At 37.5% G+C, this 18,275-nt stretch overlaps 1 protein-coding gene across 3 annotated transcripts; it reads left to right on the top strand.

Annotated features, from left to right (window-relative positions):
- The first annotated feature begins 1,702 nt into the window (after positions 1-1,702).
- Positions 1,703-17,790, top strand: LOC104612396 (myosin-binding protein 1). Of its 3 annotated transcripts, XM_010279788.3 has the most exons (5): positions 1,703-1,873; positions 2,007-2,234; positions 2,516-3,975; positions 4,086-5,659; positions 17,260-17,790. In XM_010279788.3, exons 3-4 carry the CDS (start codon positions 2,643-2,645, stop codon positions 5,633-5,635), a joined length of 2,883 nt encoding a protein of 960 aa, XP_010278090.1. In that variant the 5' UTR covers positions 1,703-1,873; positions 2,007-2,234; positions 2,516-2,642; the 3' UTR covers positions 5,636-5,659; positions 17,260-17,790. The 3 variants fall into 3 exon arrangements, with proteins under 3 accessions (XP_010278090.1, XP_010278092.1, XP_010278089.1); XM_010279790.3 differs by lacking the exon at positions 2,007-2,234; XM_010279787.3 differs by lacking the exon at positions 1,703-1,873 and having other exon boundaries at positions 1,920-2,234.
- Positions 17,791-18,275: the final 485 nt, after the last annotated feature.

The following is an 18,275-nucleotide window of genomic DNA, read 5'->3' as shown; positions in this document are numbered from 1 at the left end:
CTTGGCATATGGCTGTCAAGCAGAGCCAGAGTTCCTATTTGGCACACCGTAACACATTGGCTGATAGATGGCAAATTAGGCAATAAGCAATAAACACTAAGCAATAATAAAACCACAAACAAATTAAGCAATTCAACAAATCCATAAATGATTTTACATAAGAGAAGAAAAAATAATTAACCCAGAAATGATTTTATAAGAGAAAAAAAATAACCTGGAAATGATTTTAAATAAGATAAGAAAAAAATAACCCAGAAATGATTTTATTATTGTTCTGTTCTAAAATATATGAAAGTAAAATGTAGCCGTTGCAAATGAAGCCGTTGATGCCTTAAAACCACCGCAGATGAAAGCACTAAACTTCTGTCGCCGGTCGTCAGAAGAATCTTGCCTTCGCTGGTGATGTCTTTGCCTTTTGGGGTTTCAGTTGTAGATGAACCACTACAAGGAGAGAAACACTAAACCTCTGTCGCCGGTCGCCGGAAGAAGGTTGCCTTCGCTGGTAATGCCTTTTGCCTTGCCGGTTGGAGAGAATATCATAACGAAAAGTTTGGATGGAGAATGGAGAGACGGGAAAAAAAGAAAACGAAAGGTTTTTCAAAAAAATACTTTGAACGAGGGATGGCTAAGTTTACCGTCTCAGGAATAAGCAATGCACACGCGCTTATGAACGCGTGTCATCCTCTCGTAATGTTCGAATGACCCACGCACGAATCAAAAGACGCATGAAGAATAGACTCTGTTTAATTTATTTTGCACGTATTAAGCCAACGCACGAATCAAAAGAAACATTTCGTGCTGCAAATGGTGTGCGTATATAGCGTGCCTGGACTGAAGCCGAACTCGTGAAAGATGGGAGGTCCCACAAGGAGGGGAGTTTGTTTTTGGCCGGCCTGCCGCCTGCTGGCATTGGCAGGCGCCAGCTTTGCAAACCAAAAAGCCAAAGCATCAAATATATGTAAAAGTTTATTTATTTATATATCGTCATAATAATAATAATACAACTAAAAAATTTTAAAATAAAAGAAAAAAGTGACTATAAATATAGGTTGACTCCTGGATTTACAAATATAGTCCAACTCAATCAAAGAATGTCATTTGCATCCAACACGATTTCAATTCCCAACACTTTTGAGTTTTATTTGCTTCATTGAATTTCTTCTCTTTAATTTTTTCCAATAAAAACTCTACAGCTTTTTTGTCTACTTTGTTTGAATGGGTGAAAAACAAAATTTGTGAAAGAATTGGCTTTTGTGGAAATGGATTTTAGAAAAACCATTTGCTTGAAATTGGGTTCTTATCAATTTGTTTGCTTCAAAAGAAAACAACTTAAAACCCAATTCATTTGCTTTATTGAATGGCCAATGCTTTATAAATTGACCCGAAACTGGAACTTATTATTTTATTTGTTAGTAAATGAAATTAGGGCCTGTTTGGTTCATAATAGTTTGAATTAAATTTGGTATTAGAATCAAAATCCTCGAAATCGGAATGGTTTATTCCCTCAACTGTTTGGTTAATAATCAATTTTTTTTTTCTGGATAAAATAATATTCAATTTAACAACTGACAGACCAGCTGAACTGTACAATGCCGATAATTAGCAGTATTTCAATCCTGTTTCTTTCACATAAAAAAAAGACATAGGGGGTATTATAATAAAACTCGAGGAGGATTCGGAGTTTCGGACAATGGAAGAAGTTTCAGTTTATTTCAACGGTCAATCATGTCATGTTAGGAGACATGGACGACTCTGTAATTTACTTCATATATATTTTTGACTTTTATTTTTTTATTTTTTAAAATGTTGTACTCGACTCTACTTGCTGTTCTTCCTTCCGCACTTGTTAATGCTTCATCATACTACAGAAAAGGTAATGCGATTCTCTTCTAAAAATTCCAACTTCTTTTAGTAAAGTGAAGAAATTATTATCTTCTTTTTCGTAAATAATTCGAGAATCTTTTTTTTTTATGTATTTTTATCTGTTTGTGAAATATATGCAATAGGTAGCTTTTCGCCTTTCGGTGGCAGCCGACTTTTTATTTGTCTGCGTCTAGCCTTTCTTTTATTGGAAAATAAGTTCAGATCCGTCCTAAAATTTCAATCTTTCGGTTGGGTCTTCTGTCTTTTCTTGTTCGAATCTTCCATGAATCAGTTATCTGTTCTGTTGCGAATCGAATGACGTTTTGCCCCTGAATTGGATGTTTGGACTGCTTTTGTTTCTGGATGATCAGGTCAGGGCTTTGATTTCGATTCTTTCCATTATATACATATTTACTGTATATTTTGATCCTGAATTGTGAACAGTTCTTGGTTTAAGATTTTATGCTTGAATTCATTATTTTTTCATATCCTTTAATGGTTAATCTGAATACTTTAGTATTATGTTGCACTGTTGCTTCTGTTGTTTTGGGGTTTTAATAATTTCTGAGGCACTGGTTCATTTGGTTTCTTCAGAATTTTGCTTTGACTTTACTTATTTGGTTTCTTGATGCTGGATTTTTGGTGCTTTCAGTCCTGAGTTCGGGGCAGCATTTTCGGTTTCACTTTTGAGGACTGGAGTCTGTTTTCTTCTGGATGATCGATTTATTTTATGACAGCCATCTCGGGGTGTTGTTCACGCTTAAGCAGTTGTGCTGAGCATGGCTACAGGGAGGATATCTCTTCAAGTTCAGAGGGATTCCCGAGGGTACACAACTGTTTTGGCTTCTGCTGTTCTTGAATGGTTGTTGATCTTTCTGTTGTTCATCAATGCGGCGTTCTCGTACTTGTTAACAAAATTTGCACGCTATTTTGAGTTGCAAGTCCCCTGTGTGCTATGCTCAAGGCTTGATCATGTTTTTGGCAATGAGCAACCTGGATTCTACAAAGATCTAATATGTAGTAAACATAAGTCAGAGATCTCATCGTTGGTTCTTTGTCATATTCATGGTAAGCTTGCTGATGTCCATGAAATGTGTGAAGGTTGCCTTTTTTCCCTCGCTGCAGAGAAGCCCGACACTGAGGCATACAGGTTGTTGGTCGGAAAACTGGGGATGGATACTGAACATTGTTTTGATCAGGACCCACTGATTCAAGAGCCCACTAGTGATTCTCTGAATACCAAACACTGTTCTTGTTGCAATGAGCCTTGGAGGTCAAGGTCTTCCATGCATAAATTTCTCCAGACCAAATTGAATGGGTCTAAGTTTGCAGAATTTGATCTTCCTTTGCCACATTCAATTGGACCTGGTCATTTGCACCATCAGGAAGTCTTGAAGAAGAGAAGGGGGAAATCATCAGGTTCAGTGTTAATCTCTAATCAGAGAGGTCATGGTTTTGACCATTTATCTCATGTAGGATACACTGGGCTCAAGATAACATCTGATTCAGAATCAGAGGTCCATATTTCTGATGATGACAATAATGATGAAATAGCTCTCACTGGTGAAACTGAAAGTCTGAAGGAAGAGTTTGTAGCTCAATGTGTAAAACCAGAGACTCCTATAATTTCAGAGATGTTACCCAAAAGTCTAAGCAATGATTTCATCCCTGAGAAGCTGATTCATCGAGTTTCTACAGCCGACTCTTCACTTTTGGTTCCACATGTGCAACTTGATGGCAAGTATCAAGTTAATGAAACCAATGATATCAGGGAAGACTTCCAAGCTCACTCTTCACAGTCAGAGTCTTTTACCAATTGTTCAGAGAAACTACACAAAGATCCATCTGATGATTTGACCTCACAGAAGCTGATTGATCAATCTTCTGCAAACGAATCTTTATTAGTTCCATCTGTGCAACTTGATGAAGGTGAACCCTGCAAGGTGGAACCTTCATCATCCAGTGCTATAGAGCATGGTTTAGAGGAGCTTAACTGGCACCAAGTTGAAAGGAAGGCCAACCCTTCTGCACCACCTGAGCCTATCTCACCAGATGTTGTTACTGCATCATCCAATGCTGCTGAAGCTCCTACTGACATATCAGGGGCTAATTGTAAGTGTGTGAGATCCTCCCGTTCTCATTATCTCTTCATCTCTCTCCCTAATGCACTAACGTTTAAAATTTTTACTTTGTTTTTTCTTGTATGAAATGGCATCTTGCAGTAGATGTTACCGGAACTAGTGGCATTGAGAAAACTCCTATTGCAGAGGGTACAACAGTCTGTAAGCCAGAAAATGTGCTGACAACAGCTACCGAACAATATTTAAAAGCAGACCAGATTTCAAATGATCCTGGTTCAACAGTGCTCAATTATATGGATCTTAGTGATGCTTACAAGTTGGCCATTAGTAACAGGGGAAGTCAAATATCTGGTATGCTTGAAAAACAACTTAGTGGTAAGGATTCCTCAAGAGTTAGTGAAGATCTCAAGCTGTTATTGTCACAAATATCTGCTTCTCGAGGGCTTGAGTTACCATTTAATGAGATGAGTCCTCGAGTATATGGAATTGGCGATGAATCAAAGATTTCAGATTCTTCTAGCTATGCAGGAATGCAGATACTCCAAAAGAGAATCTCACTGGAAAGAAATGAGTCTGGTCTTGAGTCCTGGGATGGAAGCATTATCAGTGAATTTGAAGGTGAAAGCATTGTTGATCGCTTGAAACGACAGGTTGAGTATGACCGGAAATCTATGAGTGCTTTGTACAAGGAATTGGAAGAAGAACGGAATGCTTCAGCAATTGCTGCAAATCAAGCAATGGCTATGATTACTAGGTTGCAAGAGGAGAAAGCAGCACTTCATATGGAGGCTTTGCAATACCTACGAATGATGGAAGAGCAGTCAGAGTATGACATGGAAGCACTGCAGAAAGCAAATAGCCTCCTTGCTGAAAGGGAGAAAATGATACAAGATCTGGAAACAGAGCTTGAATTTTATAAGAAAAAGTTCCCAACTGATTCCGTGGTGGAGGAAATACAAGAACAAATTTGTGATTTAAAGGGAGGAGACATGAGATTGGAGCATTCAGATCTAAGTGGCACAGAAACTAGCACTACAGTTTCTTGTAATTCAACATTTATTAAGAAATGTGAAGGTAGTGATAATCCTGAAGGAACTGATTTGGTGCATGGAGATAATGACATGATCATTACCAAGGACCCATTATTAGATTTTGAAGATGAAAGGTTGTACATATCTCAGTGTTTGAAGAAGTTGGAGAAAAAGTTGTATCTATTTTCTAATAATGGAGTTCATGTTAGCATGTGCAATGGTAGTTATTCTGGAAGTGAAGCACATGTTCTGGAAAAGCTTCATAATGAAAAGATGATCCAGGGATATGTACAAGAAGAGGTCAACTCATCTTTGCAGAAAGATCAATTTCTATCCAGAGGAAGTCCTCCTGCTGAAGAAAGCTCTAGTCCCTCTTTTGGGGACCCTTTATTTGGCAGCAAAAGCAATCATCATGTTGATGGTGATGGGGAACATTCCTCCATTGTTGGTAGAGAGACTGATTTAATTGCTTTTGCAAATGAAATGTCAGACCTGAATTACAGGTTGGAATCATTGGAGGCTGACCAGAACTTTCTTGAGCACAGCATTAATTCACTTCAAAATGAGGATGAAGGTTTGCAATTTATTCAGGAGATAGCTCATCATCTACGAGAACTGCGGAGGATTTTGATGAGAAGAAGAGGGCAAGCTGTTGCTTGAGTCTTTTGTTCTGACGTGTTGAAGGTGAATATTCAGTTAACAAATCTGTTGGAATTGGTTTTATTTTATTTTATTTTTTGGTACAGCTTCCATGGATATAAAGTCTATTCTTGTCTATTCGTGAATTTGATTCATTGAAAATATACACAACTACTTTTAAGTTCAGAAATTCTGATCTAAAAGCACATAATTCAACTTTTTAGCTTATGGATTTTGAGAAGCAGAACTGTTGTGGTATCTTCACATAGTTCAATGAAAAGCTGTTTTATATCTTTTTCTTAATGGGTAGTATGATTTGTTTAGCTCTCCGTTGGCTTGTTATATTGCATGTTTAGATTTAACTTGCTTCCATACTCATTTCTTCTTAATCAGATAGGAACTTCCTTGAGCAGATTATTTCTTTACCTTTTCATAATAAATACTTGATAGGAATTTACTCCCATCTTTCTCTTGATTGTTGTATTACCTCTTTATGAAATCAACAATATAGCTATTATTATTTAACCATGTATTCTTAAATGTTCCAACATTTTAGCTCATGAATCCTTTTTTGGGGAGGGCGATACAAGGTCTAGGGGATAATTTTTGTTTTTTAATGTTTAAAATATCATTGTTTAGATTTCTAAGTTTTCCTTGTACTTTTCAATAATTGATTGATTCCTTGTTTCCGATACACAACTTCTAGTTTTTATCATTTTTCAAATTCATAGGGTGGTTAAGAACTTTTTTCTGGGTTACTGCATGGGTGATTAGGCTTTACCTGTTTATCCTTCTACAACATTATAAACTTCTTTTCTACTTTATTTATTTATTTTGTGGTTTAGTTTCAATCGGAGAATCTTCTATTTTCATAGGGTAGAACCTCCTTTGTTGCAGGGTTTCTCTAGGAGATGATGTTCAATGTTACAAGGGAAAGTTCCTTCTTGGTTGATTCAATTGCTAAGTATGAATGCTAGACTAGATTGAGGCTTAGAAGAAATGCAACTTTCTCTTCAATGAAAGCACTGGAAAAAATTGTCTTGTATATTGATGAAGCATATACTTATCAAAGAATCCTTAAAGATGAATTCAGCCTTATTTTTATCTAGGATGGTATGAAAAGTTGGTGATTTTCCAAATTGTTCCCATGACAAGTTGGCATTACTTCGATAAAGAAACATGCCGCATGGGATACCTAAAAATGTAGGACTGATAGCTTTGATAGTAACTGATGTAGGACTGCTTACTCTAATACCAATTCATGTAGGACTTGAATGAATCAAGGATGAGTCTAGGAGGGTTAGGATTAGGGGTGATCATTTTCAGGCTGGCCTGGGCCTAATACTTCAGGCCCAGCCCAGCTCGCATATATTTGATTATATATATATATATATATGTACATATGTTATTTTATGTTACATATTATAATTTAATACTTACAAGTTACAATACATATTTTATATTACATAATGTATAAAATAATTTTTGTGTGCATGTTATATGCCATATAATATAAAATATTATGCATATGTAGTATTTTATAGTTTATACATAAAAAACATAGGTCGGGACTCGGGAATAAGGCCCGGACCGTGCCTAGGCTATATATCACCCCTAGTTAGGATGGGATTAGAGGTGATTATAGGATCAAAAACAGAGATTGGTTAGGTTAGAAAAAAGGACTTGGGGCTTAATCCCGATAACTACAAATTTGTCTCAAGATTGTCAAAAACTTCAAAATAAGGAAAATAGGTATAGGATAGGAAATTTTCAATAAAATTCATAGGTAAGATTAGAATGGATAATTGTATAGGACCAAAGGCAGAGATTGGTTAGGTTAGAAAAAAGGTCCTGGGGCTTAATCACAAGAATTGCAAATTTTTCTCAAGATGGTTAAAAATTTCAAAATAAGGAAAATAGGTAGAAGATAGGAATTTTTCAATAAAATTCATAGGTTAAATTATACTGGATAATTCTATACGGTGGAATTTCATAAGCTGTAAAATCTTAAATAAATTTCATTCATTCATCATTCCATGTTTTGGAATTTTATAAGACAAATTACACACCATTGGGGTGGCCAATCCTACTAGAACTAGGAAAAGATGAAAATTGCAGAACTGCCACTATCATTAGAGAACTCAAATAACATTTGAAATCTAAGCTAATTAATCAATGATGATGATCCATGCCTTATCCCAACTATATGGGGCCGGCTGTTGTCTAAAATGACCAGAATGACCAAAATTCCCCTATTGTCTAAAATTGCAAAAATACATATTTAGAAAATTCTAGTTTTGACTCTTTGGCTCTTGCATCACTTGTAGGTCAAGGACTCCACTATCTTCATACATGCTTTCCAGTGCTGAGTCGAGTGTTATGCTTCTGATCTCCTCCCTCATAAATCTAGTGTTCATGGGATAGATATCCTGCTCTTGTTGAAATTGCTATCAACCCTGAGGTATACCTGACAAGTGAGAAGAGTCAATTATACTTGTTGAGAATATGTAGCTGGCATGGAAAAGTGATGGGAAAATGCACTAGAGCAGCAGTGGCCTGGACAATCTGGGAGGAAAGAAATCTGAGGATATTTGATGATAAGGAAAGAGGTAGGGATGCTGTGATTGAAGTGATAACTATAAGGGTGGCACATTGGGTGAAACTTTGAAAATATTTGCAGATTTTAAGACAGAAGATTTCTTCAGGTCATGGGGAACAATTGCAAATTTGGCTTCTAGAAGACCTATTGTAACTGAATCTTGGTCCCCTCCGGATGTTGGGTGGAAGAAACTAAACTTTGAAGGGAGCTGTTTGGGAAACTCTGGCCCATTGGGCATTGGTGGGGTAATAAGGGAGGAAAATGGAAATATCATTCCCATGTTCTCAGGCCCTACCCAGCATGGTGATGTGGTGAATTCAGAATTGAAGGCAGCAATGTTTGGTGTTGAGAAAGATAAAGAGTTGGGGATTAACAGGTTGATTATTGAAGGGGACTCAAAAGTTGTTGTAAACTGGCTGAAAAAAAGAGAAAGGAGCAATCTGGAGATTAAGAAATGAGTTCAGGCACTTTAAGCAGGCTTTTAAAGATATAGAAATTCACATAAGATGGATTAGGAGGTCAGCTAATAGCATAGCTGATGGTCTAGCTAAGCAAGGAGTCCAAAGGCAATCTATGTTCTGGGCTATGTTGTAGCTAGTGGGATATCCCTTGGGTCCTTTTGGGGCTTGTTTGTAACTAATGAATTTCTTTGTTGCGTTAAGCTTGGGTCTGTATTGTAATTAGTGGGCGTTTAGGTAGTAGGGTGGAAGAGAAATTATATCTCACTAGGGGGTAGAATCACTTTAATCAAGTCCACTCTGGCCAACCTTCCAGTGTATTTTCTGTCTACCTTTAAGATTCCTGCCAAGGTTGCCAATAAGTTAGAAAAGCTCATGAGAGATTTTCTATGGGAACCGAGTTACTCAAAAAAGGACCATTTAGTGAAGTGGGAAGTAGTTTCTAGGAAAAAGGAAGCGGGGGGGGGGGGGGGGGGGGGTCTAGGCATTGGCAATATCAGATAGAAATGTAGCTTTGTTAGGAAAGTGGTTGTGGAGATTTCCTTTGGAGCAGGATAGTTTGTGGCACTTGGTGGTGGAAAGTATTCATGGGATAGCAGCTAATGGATGGGATGCTGGCATCGACCCTAGGGCTTCTCATTTCTCCCCTTGGAAAGCAATTGCTAGAGTCTTGTCTTCCTTTCAGCCTTTCATCAGATTTGATGTATGCTCAGGTAATAAAATTTTGTTTTGGGAGGACCTTTGGATTGGGAACACCCACCTAAAGGATAGCTTCCCTGTAATGTACTCTCTTTTCCTAAATAAATTCAAAACCATCTCCTCACTTTGTGTGTTTGAGGAGACTTGGGATTTTGGTTTGAGAAGAGGGTTGAGGGATTCAGAATTGGCTTCTGCAGATGGGTTATTCATTGTGTTGAATTCAGTTTTCCTAGATCTTTCCTGCCTAGATAGTAGAATTTGGAAAGAGTCCTCTTCAGGGACTTTCTCTTGTTCATCTTTTTTCAATGCCTTACTTCAGTCTTCTTCTATGTCCGTCTCTTTTCCTACTAAAGAAATCTGGTATTCTCTTGTGCCGCCAAAGGTCAGGGCTTTTTGCTGGGAAGTGGCTCTTCAAAAGATCAATACTATGGATGTACTTCAAAGAAAAAGGCCACATTGGAGCCTTTCCCCACATGTCTGTTACCTTTGCTTAAGAAAATGGTGAGACGGTGACTTATCTTTTGGTTTCTTGTCCTTTTGCTTATTATTTATGGGATTGGTTCTCTTCTTTGTTTGGTTACGGATGGAACCTCCCCTCAGGTGTGCTAAACCTTTTTGACTCTAGCTTCTTCCGACAACCAAGGAAAAGGGGCAGGGTAATGTGGAGAATAACAAGAGCTGCCATCCTATGGTCAATTTGGGAAGAGAGAAACAATAAGATCTTCCTAGGGCAAGAAAAATCCAAGGAAGCACTTGTGGAGGTTGTCACCATCAAGGTTATGCATTGGCTGAAAGTATATTATCTCTTCAAGGATTTATCCTCAGTGGACTTAATTAGAAATTGGAGTGCTATAGCTTTATCCTCGCCTTCCTCCCCTGTGGTACAAGATTGTTGGGTAGCACTGCCTCAGTTCAAGGTGAAACTAAACTTTGATGGAAGCTCCTTAGGTAATCCAGGTCAGTCGGGAGTTGGGGGTGTGTACAGAAACGAGGAAGGGAAAGTCTTGGCCCTTTACTCGGGCCCAATTGGGGTGGGAGATTCACTAATGGCAGAAGTAATGGCCTTACTTCAAGGTTTGAAACTGGCAAAACAATGGGGAATGCAGCAATTAGAAGTGGAAGGAGACTCCAAGCTGGTAATAGGGTGGATGCAAACTGGAAATTTGGGAGTTTGGTCTCTTAGACAGCTTCTAAGAGAGATTATTAGCTTAGCAAGGGTTATTGGGGTGCATTTTAATTGGGTAAGAAGGTCAGCAAATGGAATAGCTGACACTTTAGCTAAGCAAGGAGTTACTAGGGAGGCTTTGTTTTGGGCCTGTTTGTAAGTTTTTTATTTTCTTTTTCCACCCATTTTGTGGGTGGTAAGCCTGCAATCTTTTCAATTATGTAATGAAAGTTACCGTTTCCTATCAAAAAAATTAGTGGGGGTTTAGGTGGACTTTATGTTTATCCACAACTTCTTGTTGTACACATTCTGATAATCTAATGAATCTTTTTGTGTTGCTGATCAATATATATAAAATCTATGTATGTATGTAGCTGGTCCATTTCTTCCATAGAGACTGTAAAGAAGAGAAGTGCATGGCTACAGTCCTCTCCCCCTGATGCATATTGTAGGCTTCTCTTTGGAGTTGGTAGACTCGGGCTGTATTTTTTGCCTAAGAGTATGTGGTTGTAATACGACCCCAAATATAACATGTAGTTACGGGCAATATGTGGCTGCATCGAACACACCAGCCATGACATAACCAAGGAATTATCCTGTTCCCATTTGGAAAATTTGTAGTTATCAGGTTTCGGCTTCCCCTCCTTACCAGTAATGAATTCCAACTTACCCCAACCTCCTATAGTAAGCTTGGCTGATTGGGACCACTCTAGGAAGTTGGTTCCATCAAATTTCATAGTGGATTATCATACCACTAGAGACATCAACATTGCCAGAAGCACTCCAGAAATAGTCTATACTCAGGCAAGTCCATTAATTTGGATAGGTTTCTTGACAACTCTACAACACTCCAACAACCAACCAACAAAAACTAGACCCACCAAAACAGGGCAACACTCGGTTGGAGTCCAATAGGAGGCCAAAACTGAACTTACAGCAATATATGAGGGGAATAAAATCTTTGAAAAAAGATTAGGGTTTAGAAAATTGTGGAACCACTCCCCATTTCTCCAAAAACATCAAATGAATCAAACACAAGTTTCAAGCAAGTACCAACCTCAGATGAAGAGGAAAAAATCCAAACATCGAACCAATAATTTTTTGTAATTTTTGATTGTGAAATCTAGGAAAAATCATAGGAGCATCAGATAAAAATAAGAATCATACCAAAAATCCCTAAAATTAGGGTGCACCAAGGTAAACCAGTTTCAAGGGTTGCCGCTGATACCCATACGGACTGCTGACATCATCTGATGGCGCTCTGATGCCATCAGGTCTTCTTGAGTTCAGGAGTTGACAAAAAAGGCTCTTCCAAGATTCCTTCCCGCTCTTGTAAAAAGTTGCAATAGTGTCGGAGGAAGTAGGGCTGTTCACAAAATGGTAAAAACTGATCAAACCAGCCTGACTCGAACCGATGGTGGTCGGTTTTCAAATAAATTAATTGGTTTTGGTTTTGAAATAATATAATCCAGTTGATCAGTTTGGGTTTTGGTTCATGAATTTGTAAACCGAGTAAAACCAACCCGAACCGAGGACATATCAGTGTAGAGCGTTAGGTAGCCTAACTTGTTAAAAAGGAAAATGATCTCTCTCTCTCTCTCATCTGGTCATGTCCCACTTTCCAATGTCCAATAAAAATATAAAAACACAAAAACTCTGTTTTAACCTAACACAAGAAAAGTAAACACTACATGTCTATCTATACTCCTAATCCTAGCCCCTACACCTAGACCCTACTCCTAGGCATAGTACAAATTTGAAGTACTCATTAAATAGTATCTATCAACCATTTTTTAATATCCATTATTAAATGTCAACCAAATTCCTCTAGTACCATTATTAAATAGTATTAATTTATTTATTTCTTTATATTTTGATTTTTGAATAAAATATCAACACATCAAATAAAGTTTTTTTTATTACTATAAAAGTGATTCTCCTAGAAATTTTAACTCTACAGTCAGAAAATAATAATTAATAAAAAATACTGCATAACGTCTGAAAATGGGCTTTTCTTTTAAGTCAAAATCTTTCAACGGTCATTTTCACAACAAGTCCTGAGAATGTAAAAAGTAAATAAACAAAAAAATCAATAAAAAAAAGAGATCTCGGTTTGGTTTAAACCGACCAAACAGAGCATCCAATAGCTATTATCAAAGATCAGTTTTTGCTGTTTTTGGGTCGGTTTCGGTTGGCATAATAGTCAACCCGAGATATTCAGTTCGGTTGACAAAATCTGGTACAACCAAGCCAAACCGACTCGTGTACAGCCCTAGGAGGAAGAGAAGAAGAGAAGAAGAAGAATTATGGGAGAAGAGGGTGTCACTGTTTACACCCAAAATTTTTCTTTTTATATTAAAGAGAGGATTACATTTATGCCCCTATATGGGGGCCCAAATACAAATAAGAGGAAATGACAACAGTGCCCCCATGGGTAGTGGCTTATCTAGATTGTTATGTTGCAGGAATTAGTGAAGTTCTGGTTTTTCTTGGGATGAATGAAATTAAGTAACTACATTCTAAGAGAATTTTGGATGAAAGTGAATATTTCTTTTACCAATAACAAGGATTTATTGAAAAAGAAAGGGGGATAGAGATAAAAGCTCTGCATCCAAACAATAGGCTTGGAAAATAAAGAGAGAAATAAGGCTACATAGCCACATAGGTTTTGAGAAACCAAATTGTAGAAAATGAGACAGCTTGAGCCCCTTAAGGAGGAAAAGGAGCTCAGTTCTGTTTAAATTGTTTTCTACTTATGGACCAGGGGAAACAAAAAGATGATAATTCTCCCACCATCTTACAATGCACATCCAATGCCTTATCTGGCTAGATTTCCAAGTTAATAGCTGTCAAGGTTCAGTCTAATAACCACTAGCCTAACATGACTCCAAGTTGTATGACTTCACATTAATGAAGGCATGGTTTTACAACTTGGGTTCAGTTTGGTTGCATTCATTTGCATTAGTATAAATGCATGGGAGTGCAAGTAGGCTGAATGTAAATTCTGGTTTACTTTTGCTTCAGATTTGACCGTGTTGTTTGTTTGTAAGAAGTAAAATAGGAAATTAAATGATGTGTTTCCCACCTTATATGCAAAAGAGTGGAGGTAGGAGGAAGGTTATTTGTTCAAGAATAGGTAGGAAGCTAGATGATGTGGTCCCCACTTTATATGAGAGAGAATTGAGGTAGGAGCTAGGAGGAAGGTAGTGCAAAATTTGCATCAGCTTTTAAGATGCACAATTTTCACTGCCAAATGAGACAAAAGCCCAGTTTGGGAAGAGTACAAATACAAATATGTACAGTGAAAATACAAGGTTTTGCATTGTACATAATTGTTTTTGTACTCTTCTCAAACTGAGCCAAAAGTACAAATTTTTTATCAGATAAGAGTGAAAACCATAATTACAAACAAATGGATGCACAACTGAATCGGGTGCAAAATTTGTATTTGGTGATTTGTATTGCAAACAAACAGAGCCTTGAGATCAGATACTATTATCTGAAGGGAAGGGGGATCCATCATATGGATGGCCGAACCATGTAGGGTGGTTGGGCGAAGTTTCAAAATTTTCTTTCTCCTTTTCGGGAATCCTACTCCCTGATTTAGAAAAACTACATTTTTCAAGGTCCATTTTTGAAACAAACCAGACCAGTTCTTGAACCAAGATTAGGGAGACGTATACTTGATATGGAATCCACACAAAAAACTCCTCCCAACGTAGGTGTTCACACCCAAAGAGGTTACCAAATCCTTCCTCCACTGAAGATGACACAGCTTAGGGTGAGAAAGAATCAACAGGGAGTAATCGAACAAGGAAGTGAGCACAGTTTCAAGATTGATTCTTCTACCAAGAAACAATATCAAGATCAAATCTTGATCACTCCAATATGTGGAGATTGAATAAGGTAGGGCGGTAAGAGCAGAGAAAGAGAGAACTAGAAGCAAAGAGTAGTAGAATTGTGTAACCCTTCTCCAGTTCACCCTCCCCTTTATAAATAACCCTTAAAGAGTCAACCTCCTAATCTAATTAGGAGTTTCTTGATCCAAATCTTTATTTGGATCTGCACTCTTTAAGTGATAAGGATAATCTCTTATCTTATCTACAAATCAAGATTAGCTACTCCTAATCAAATTAGAAGTTTCTTGATCCAAATCTCTATTTGGATTTGGACTCTTTAAGTGGATAAGAGTTATCCTCTTATCCTGTTATGTTGATCCATACCCAGATTCGTCCCCTATTTAATTAATCACATTAAGTCCAGTTCGAATTGGGCTTTAGGCCCATTAAGCTTTCAGGTTCACTTCCCTTTAAGTGTTGGCTAGTTTGGTTATCTTTGTATGGCGTGGGACCCTATCATTGATCTTCACATCATCCACATGGGTTCAGCCCAGCTTGTGTTACAAGGCCTGGCCGAATTCACTATTGAATACAGTGAACCCTTGAGTCCATTAGTATGGGCTCTTAATGAGCCCAACATTTACACTAAATGGTCCTTTGGTCCAGCCATCTTATGAAGGCCCAAGGACTGTGGGCAGATGTGAGATTAGCCCATCAGGTTTATCATCCCTAAATGGTCTTACACTTAACCTCTCAGCCCATAATGATCAAACACTGCTTGACAAGAGAGGACCTCTCCCTCGGCTGCAAGGTACAGTGTTGCACTCTCTACTCACATGGATTCCGGGAATTAAAACCTTTTGCAAACAATTTGTGAAACCATAATATATAAGTATATCTCTATATAAATATATTTTGCAAAACAAATTTCAACAAGTTTGAAATCAACTACCGACAGTTTAGGTTTCCATCAGAGAGAGTGCACTCCCCGATCATTCACTTTGTCCGGCAAAGGGGCTGATCCTGTCATTATGATCACTCACTCAGGTGAATTCTCGAACTGTCCCAACATACCCAGGTTTTAACCCCCTCTAAGGATTTCACTGATTGGCATATCAAAGATAGCCCAATCCAACACCTAGTGCAGTACCATAATTGAGTCTAGGGGTCAGGTGTAACATTCTAGTTTTGCCCATCTATCTCCAAGGTTCAAGGCAATACTGGAATTTGGTCCGGTTTAGGGTTTCAAGAAAACCCACATTGCATGTACCTCAGGTCTCACCCTGGCAGCTGAGACAAGTCACCCCAACCCACTTGGCGGCACATCAGTGTCAACCTTGGCAGGATAAACCTCCCTAGATCTATCCAACAGCTGTGAAGATTCTAAACTAACACGAGTCTCATAAGTGTCCATTTTAAGGGTATTACACAGAAACAAACCAATATATAACAAGAATCAATTATGTACTATTAATCATTTACAATAAGTGTACCAGTACATCAATCTGATTGGAACTAAGGGCATACACCGTCTAACAATAGAGGCCTGACTTTGAAGAGATTTATTGAAGTTGCCCTAGTGATGACAAGCATGAAACAACAATGAAGAAACATCTCTGTTGGATATTTTTCTTAAGAGTGAATTACCAACTTTTACTTGAACAGTTGAACTTGATCATATCTCTAGGGTCAATCAGAGAACCCTGAACTTCTCCAAGAAATGACATCAAATATTTACTTATCTTCTTGCTATGAACAATTGCTGGTAACCAATTTTGTCTTCACCAAATATCATAGCATGACTGAAGATATTTCGTCTTTTATTTTTTCATGTCTAGCATGTTTCTCCTTTTTTGGTCAGTTCGTTAGTGAAGAGAATGAATTATGGAAGGGCCAAGGCTTCTTAAATAACCATGTCAGAGATCTGTTGTTGTCTGGGTGGGCATTTCATGAGACCTCTGTTCACATGTTCACTTCAACAAAGATAAAGTAACCTGAACTTCAGTGCCAGATCATATTTGTAAGTTTGTGCTTAAACAAGTGAACTCAATTTCTTGGTTGATAGGCATGGATAACTAGTGTTATCTTACAATCCTTCTACTTTTTAATGGTTTGTGATTATATCACTATGCCATTGAGGAGGAGGAGAGTTTCCCAGAGTGGAGAGTTTGGAAAATAGTTTCTCCATTCAAGGTAGCCTTTTTGTTATGAACAGCCACTCTTGGAAAATGCCTAACAGCAGATATGCTTGCAAGAAGAGGTGTGGTGGTGGAATCAAGTGGATGTAGCATGTGTGGGGTGGCTTCAGAGGATGCACAACACCTCTTCATCCATTGCAAGCTCATAAGAATGGTTTAGGTGAAAGTTTTGGGGCTCTTTGAAGTCAGTTTCTGCTTTCCTAAAGATTTGAAATCCTTGTTGTGGTGCTGGCAATTGAATGGTTTGTCCAAGAGATGAAAAGTCTTGTCGGGACTCGGGAGTAATTCCAGCAGCAGTGATTTGGTCATGGACAGAGAAATAGGAGAGTTTTTGAAAATAAACACAATACAGTTGATACAATTTTGAAAAGCTTATGGGGTAAATTGTACATCTTACAGTTCTTTTGTTGATATTAGGAATCTTTATCTTAAGTGTAATCAGCTTCAAAATGTTTATCCCCCGTGCAGTATCTTATTGAACGGGCTTTGTATTTTTTGTTCAGTTTAATATAATACATCACCTTTTCTTAAAAATAAAAAATCACTGTGCCATTAGGGCAATCTCGAATAATCAGCAATCCTGGATTGCCTTCCCTGTCTTACTTACGCTTGTGTTCCCATTTCATTAACACGGATATAATGAATCACCTGTGTTAACATTTCATAGATTAAAATTTAATGTTTCAGATACCTCGTGAAAGATGGGAGTTGACATTCCTGAAGACAGAAAGTGAAAATTATCAGTCAAAACATGTCTAAAGAGGGGAAGCTGTTATCTTGCATCCACGACTTTGCCTGAGGCGGCGAGGAGTCAATGATCAAAGAGAAGATTGTATATACAATATTACCAACTTGGTTGTTCCTGATAATTGACGGACCCAAGGAGTTTGGTATCAAGCATTGAGGTGTTCTTTTTGGGATTTCTTTTCCTTTATTTTCTAATGGAGTTGGTTCTTTCATTTGTCATGCTTTTCTTCTTTACCTTGGTTTATGTAGATTGCTTATAGAGTGCAAGTGTGATTTTTGTAATTCCTTTTTGAAAAGTAAGTGATTAAAATGTAGAAGGGGTAGTATTTGTGTGCAAAGATAGTTGGTGATTTTGACTCTTCTTAAGGTTGGTTTCTGTCAACCAACATACAACCATTGTATATTCAAATAGTTCAAGATTTTACTTGGTTATAGTGATTTTAGACAATATTTTTTCCAGAATTTTCTACAGATCGAACTTCTTTGTAAGTATATTCTTTTATTTCATGTTTTCTCTACAAAAGATGGATACCGAATTGCTCATATTACCACACCTCAATACTAGATGCATTTGGATGAAACTGATGGCTAGGTCTCTCGGTAGAATCAATGAGGTTAGTATTTTTATACGATCCTCCACTATAAAAATAACAGTTTTTGGTGACGTTTGTTTTGTGACATTTAAAACAAACGTCGTCAAAATCCAACATTTTCGTGACGTTTTAATAAATGTCATGGAATATTTAGTTTTCATGACGTTCATCTTAAATGTCATTATAACCTTTCTTTTTGTGACATTTATTAAATTTTATTGCGACATTCGACTTAAACGTCACTAAAACATCTTTCCCGCCAAATATTTTGTGACAATTGAGTTAAATGTCACAAAAAGTGAAAATAAATGTCACTAAGATTTTTTTCGTGATATTTATTTTACAAACGTCACAAAAAAGTAA

This window comes from Nelumbo nucifera, chromosome 1 (genome assembly GCF_055504915.1).
Source record: "Nelumbo nucifera cultivar China Antique chromosome 1, China Antique-T2T, whole genome shotgun sequence".
Taxonomy (NCBI): Eukaryota; Viridiplantae; Streptophyta; class Magnoliopsida; order Proteales; family Nelumbonaceae; genus Nelumbo; species Nelumbo nucifera.
Note: the sequence above shows the minus strand (reverse complement) of the source record. Positions and strands in the feature narration are given on the sequence as shown.

Excerpts from the sequence above, each read along its gene's own strand:
- LOC104612396 (XM_010279790.3), top strand. The coding sequence starts at position 2,643 with ATGGCTACAGGGAGGATATCTCTTCAAGTTCAGAGGGATTCCCGAGGG. Across the intron at positions 3,976-4,085 it reads TGACATATCAGGGGCTAATT|TAGATGTTACCGGAACTAGT; the intron begins GTAAGTGTGTGA and ends GGCATCTTGCAG.